At 50.7% G+C, this 5,292-nt stretch overlaps 1 protein-coding gene across 1 annotated transcript in view; it reads left to right on the top strand.

Moving 5' to 3' along the window:
- Window positions 1–5,292, top strand: part of OTOA (otoancorin) — an 86,469-nt gene that overhangs the window by 75,926 nt on the left and 5,251 nt on the right. Inside the window, 3 exon segments of the mRNA XM_015563897.1 lie at window positions 4,280–4,422; window positions 4,618–4,754; window positions 5,231–5,290. Coding sequence (XP_015419383.1) covers window positions 4,280–4,422; window positions 4,618–4,754; window positions 5,231–5,290 — 340 coding nt within the window.

Below are 5,292 nucleotides of genomic sequence, written 5' to 3'. Positions count from 1 at the left end.
CCACTGGGAGTTTGACCAGAGTTCAACCAGGGGGTGGAGCCAGCCCGCCAACAGCCTGCAGCCCCTCCCCCTGGCTGGCCTGGCCCTATCGGCCCCGACCAGGGCAGGCTGACTATTTCCTTTCAGTGTGCACAAATCCATGCACCGGGACACCAGTCCTACATAATAAAAGGGTAATATGCAAATTGTCCCCTCCACTGGGAGTTTGACCAGAGTTCAACCAGGGGTGGAGCCAGCCCACCAACAGCCTACAGCCCCTCCCCCTGGCCGGCCTGGCCCTATCGGCCCCCACCAGGGCAGGCTGGCTGAACCCCACTGGTGCACAAATTTGTGCACTGGGCCTCTAGTATATGTAAAAAGAAAAAGTCCCAGCATTGACCCTCTCATGTGACTGCCTCTCCTGACAGCTGCTGTGGTCAGGGGTAGACTATGCCACTGGTCAGGGAGTGGCTCCATCTCCCCATGTCCAGATGAACTGAGAGTGGGATGGGTGTATGGTAGGTGTCATACAGGTCCCCAAAGGTGTCTGGGTCCTGATCCCTAGAACCCGTGAATATGTTAGCTTGTGTGGCAAAGTGCTTTGCAGATGTGACTAATTTAAGGACCTTGAGATGGGGAGTTACCCTGGATTGTCTGGTGAGCCCAATGTGATCATAAGTGTTCTCTTAAAGGGAGGCAGGAGGGCCGCAGACAGAGGGCGTGATGATGGAAGCGGAGGACAGAGACCTGAGGTGCGGTGCTGCTGGCTGCGGGATGGGCTGAGTCAGGGGTGGAAGCCAGAGGCAAGGGGAGGACTTCTCTCTAGGCTCCAGGAAGAAACGCCCTCCGACCCACTTTAGGACTTAGGAGCTCAGGGACTGTGACAGAATACGTGTGTGTTGTGTTAACCCACTACATTTGTGGTAAGTAGTTAGAGCAGCAAGAGGGAATAAATACTGAGTGGTTTGCTGAAGGCATGGTGTCAACAAAGAGAGAATGGATGCAGGGCGGGCAAACGAAAGCATGTCCCCCACGCTCAGGACCACATGCCATGTAAGGCTGAGTGGCCCCACTCAAATAGGACAGGTGTGCATTGTGTCCGCTGGAGCTGGGTGATGTGGAGGTCCTGGCCATGAGGGTTCCATGAGCTAATACGTGTGAAGCACTGAACAGCGCCTGGCACATAGCGTTCAGTCAAAATCAGTTGTTTTCATTGTCAGCATCGTCATCATTACACTTTCTCCTCTGGCAGTTGAATGGTCTCCTCATTTGCAAGATGAGAAGGTTAGACGCAGCGATCAGGTTCCTTCCACTCTTACATTCCGTAGTTCTGGGGTTCTGCGGCTCGCAAACTGGTTTTGACTGGTTTGAGAAGTGCCATACCACATTTTGATATCAAAACCTTCCTCACTCCCATTCAAGAGGTGCTCGTCCTTGGCTCTTTCCTTTTGCAGCAATTTTAACTTCCACGGGTCGCAGTGAGATTTGTCCATATGTTTGAAGAAATGTGCAAACCTAATATTTGCTTGTATCATTTGTGCTCAGTTCATCACCATTCGCTGTCAGTCAAACCCTTAAGTGCATGTCCTCGATTAATAGACCTGGCGGAACTGCATTAACAGCGAGTCAGCTTAAAACCAGCAGCAGGAGAAATAACCTCTTCTAGAAGCTGGCGAATGAACAGAGATCAGAGCTTACAGCTCTTCCTTTGTCAGAGGGTATTATTGCCCAAGAGTATTAGTGTTAATTGTGCTGAGGTCATTACAGATACCCTGGCCCAGTCATCCAAGTAACTGATGTAGCTCCTCACCGGGCAGGCTGAGCTTGCGTTTTCCAGCTTCCAGTGGCGAGGACAATTTAATACCACATCTTCAAAGTCATTTATTTCAATTGTAGGTCGTCCGCCTGCGAGTGTCATCCTAGGACTATTATTTACTAGCTGTGCAACCTGGGCTCAGTTACTTAATCTCTCTGTGCCTCAGTTTCCTCTGTGAAGTAGGGATAATATTCATACTTCATGGGGTAGCTGTGATGAGTAGGTGAGGTGGGGTAGGTGAAGTGCGGCACACAGTAAGCATTCAGTATTATTAGCTATTATTTTGGGTGCATATACATGCCAGTCAAAGACACTGAAGTGTGAGTGTGGTGTGACTGAAGTTCCCCATAGAACTGTGAGCTTGGCAATCATTACGGAAACATGGGAAATCTCCCCGAAGCCAATCCACCACATGGAGGCAGCATCGGATGCCATTTCCCAGGAGTACGCATTGCCTACAACTTCTGTAGCTCGCCGTTCAGCTGTCCTTCATTCTCCATTCTCCACTGTGTGCCAGGCGTTGTGCTGGTGCTGGGGGTACAGTAGTGAACTGGCTGGATAAGGTGTGTGTCTTTATTGGTTCTACTTGGTGATACAGACAAAAAACTGAGCAATTAAAGCGGAAAATTTAAAAAATTGTGATAAGTGAGAAGGATCAAGTGGACAGAGCACTCATAGAAACAGCAAGGAGGGAGGCTGCTTGAGATGGGAAAGCAACAGCCACATGAACACTGGAATTCCATTGCTACAAGTCACATTTTTAAAAAATATCCCAATCATTGCCAGAACTTTCAACACTGCACGATTCTCCTGGCGTCAGGGGGATGGACTGAGGTTAAAGGAACATGGGACGTTCACGGTGTCCCTGTGGTCCTCACTCCCATTCAAGAGGTGCTCGTCCTTGGCTGTCTCCTCCCCAGCTTTGCCTTGTGAGCTCTTGTCCTCTTGTATCTTTGCAGCAGCCCCCACGAGCACTGAGGGCACCAGACTTTCTCATGCAGCTCTTCTCCAGTAGATTGACTCGGATCCTTCCTCAGGCCCAGCGCAGGCAGATCAAATACTATCAGGGCTCATTTCGTTACAAGTGGCAGGAAACCCAACTCAAAGTGGCTTGAGCAAGAAAAGGAATTTATTGATTCCCATAACTGCGAAGTTCAAGTGTAGAGTTCAGATATGGCTGGGTCCAGGGACCTCAACACTATTATTAGGATTCTGTCTCCCACCATTTAAAAAGATATTTTTATTCATCTCAGAGAGGAAGGGGGAGGGAGAGAAAGACAGAAACATCAATGATGAGAGAAGAACCATTCATTGGCTGCCTCCTGCACGCCCCACACTGGTGACTGAGCCCACAACCCGGGCATGTGCCCTGGCCCGAAATCGAACCATGACCTCCTGGCTCATAGGTCGATGCTCAACCACTGAGCCACGCCGGCCTGGCTCCTGCCATTTTGGACCCAGCTTTCCTTTTGGTTGGCTTCATTAGAGGCAGGTTCTTTCCATGTGATGAGTTCTAGTAGAGTCAGGTGTTTCTCCTTCCCAGGTCCAGTCCAGAGTAAAGAAAGATTTTCTCTCTTAATTATTCCAGCTAAAGGCCTGGTAGGTTTTGACTGGATCACACGTCCAATCTAGAACCAATTACTGCAGTCCAGCAAAGAGATGACTTAACTGGTCAGGAGCAGGCCATGGAATCACCCCTAGAACTCAGAATGCACCCCCAGAAAGGTCATAAACAATGGATGGTCATGGTGTAGAATTTCAGGGACCCTACACATGGGATAACCCCTGGAACTCAGAATGCCCCCCAGAAAGGTCATAAACAATGGATGGCCATCTGTAGAATTTCAGGGACCCTACACATCAGCCCCTTACAGGAAAGTTCATTGAAGAGATCCCGTGTTTTTTCAACACCACAGCATTTGATGTGCTGCTCTCTGGAACTGAAGAGTGAGGGCAACTTATGTAGGACTGGAGAGAAAGGAAGGTTCATTCTGGCTCAGATAGTCCGGAAAGACTTCAAGGAGAAGGTGACATTGGACTTGAACCCCCCCAAATAAAAGGACGGTTGAATTTTAAGAGTGGGAATGAGGAATGTCAGATGGAAGGACTGATTTGAGCACCTGCTCAAAGGCAGACGAGTGTAAGGCTTTGTCAGAAAGCTGTGGAAACAGATATTGGAAAAGTTTGGATCCTGGTGCAGAAGAACTTAAATGTCCCAGCTTCTGAAGATCATGAGCGACTGAGGCACAGCCAGGAGGCAGTTCCTTTAATGTTGGTGGAGGCTGCAAGAACTTCTGCCTACAGACACTTCCTTAGACGGGAGCACAGACCCGGAGGCCGGCCGGGTGCAGGGGCTCCATGGTTGGAATGGGCACTGGGTCTGGGAGTGGTGTGGGGGATCCATCAGGAGGCTGCTGAGTTATCCCCTCAGGCCTCTTGATCACCCCTGGGTACTTCATCTCCCACCCCTCTTCATTTTTTTAGGCTAAATCCATCCTGCAAGGATTCCTGGAGGACTCAGGCTACCGCATCCAGGACCTGAAGAGCTTCCACTTAGTAGGACTTGGTACAACTCTGTGTGCCATGAATGTCACCGAAATCTCACTTATACAGGTCGCAGAATTCAGGTAACCAAGTAAAAGTGTGCGAAATGGCCGAGGACGGGCAGGTGGTTCCTTCGCAGGATCCTCTGCTTCCGATGCCTGGCCACCCTCCGGGCACAAACGGGGTGGGGTGCGCTGGGTCCTGTTCTGGGGCTGAGCCAACACCTTTCTTGCTGGAGCGTCTCCTGAGCTCACACGGTGTCCCTCCCTCTTAACCAGGGTGGTGGCGGCCAGAATCGGGACCCTGCCCTGCAGCACCCATGTCTTGGCCGAGTTCAAGAGGAAGGCAGAAGCTGTGTTTGGGGATCCCACCAAGTGGTCCAGCTCCGTCTTGCAGGAACTCGGAACTATTGCCGGTGAGAGTCACCTTGACCTTGCCCTTCTCCTTTTCTGACCTTAGACCTGGGGACAGGCAAAGAGACCTGGGCTTGTGTAGCGACACCTGTGTAGTTCCCGTAAAACCTGGATGTCAGCACACGAAGTCGCAGAGGGTGGGGTCGCACGTCTGCCTTTTGAACAAGCTCTCTTGGTGGTTTTGTGCACCCAAAAGTGGTTTAGGAGGTGATGGAATTGACTGCTAAATAGGTTTACACTTGATCTGAAAATGCGCCTTCTGAGTATACATTTCACCGTAGGAGACCAATCAGGGCTAAGGTGACCCGCGTTGCTTTTCTGAGTTGATTAGGACACGGTTCCAGAGGGGCTCTCAGGGCCTTCTGCCGGAGGGACGCGCACCTCCACCACGCAGACCGCACCGTCTGCAGCATCATTAATAAAACATGTTGCGTTCCGCTGTCTTGGAGCAAACCCTGTGGTTCCCTTTTCTCCCCAGCGGGATTAACGAAGGAAGAGCTCCGGGTGCTCGACAAGGATTTGATGCCGTATTTCCAACCA

This window comes from Myotis davidii, unplaced genomic scaffold (assembly GCF_000327345.1).
Source record: "Myotis davidii unplaced genomic scaffold, ASM32734v1 scaffold150, whole genome shotgun sequence".
In the NCBI taxonomy this organism is placed as follows: Eukaryota; Metazoa; Chordata; class Mammalia; order Chiroptera; family Vespertilionidae; genus Myotis; species Myotis davidii.
The sequence above is the reverse complement of the archived record's forward strand: the minus strand, read 5'-3'. Positions and strand labels throughout refer to the sequence as shown.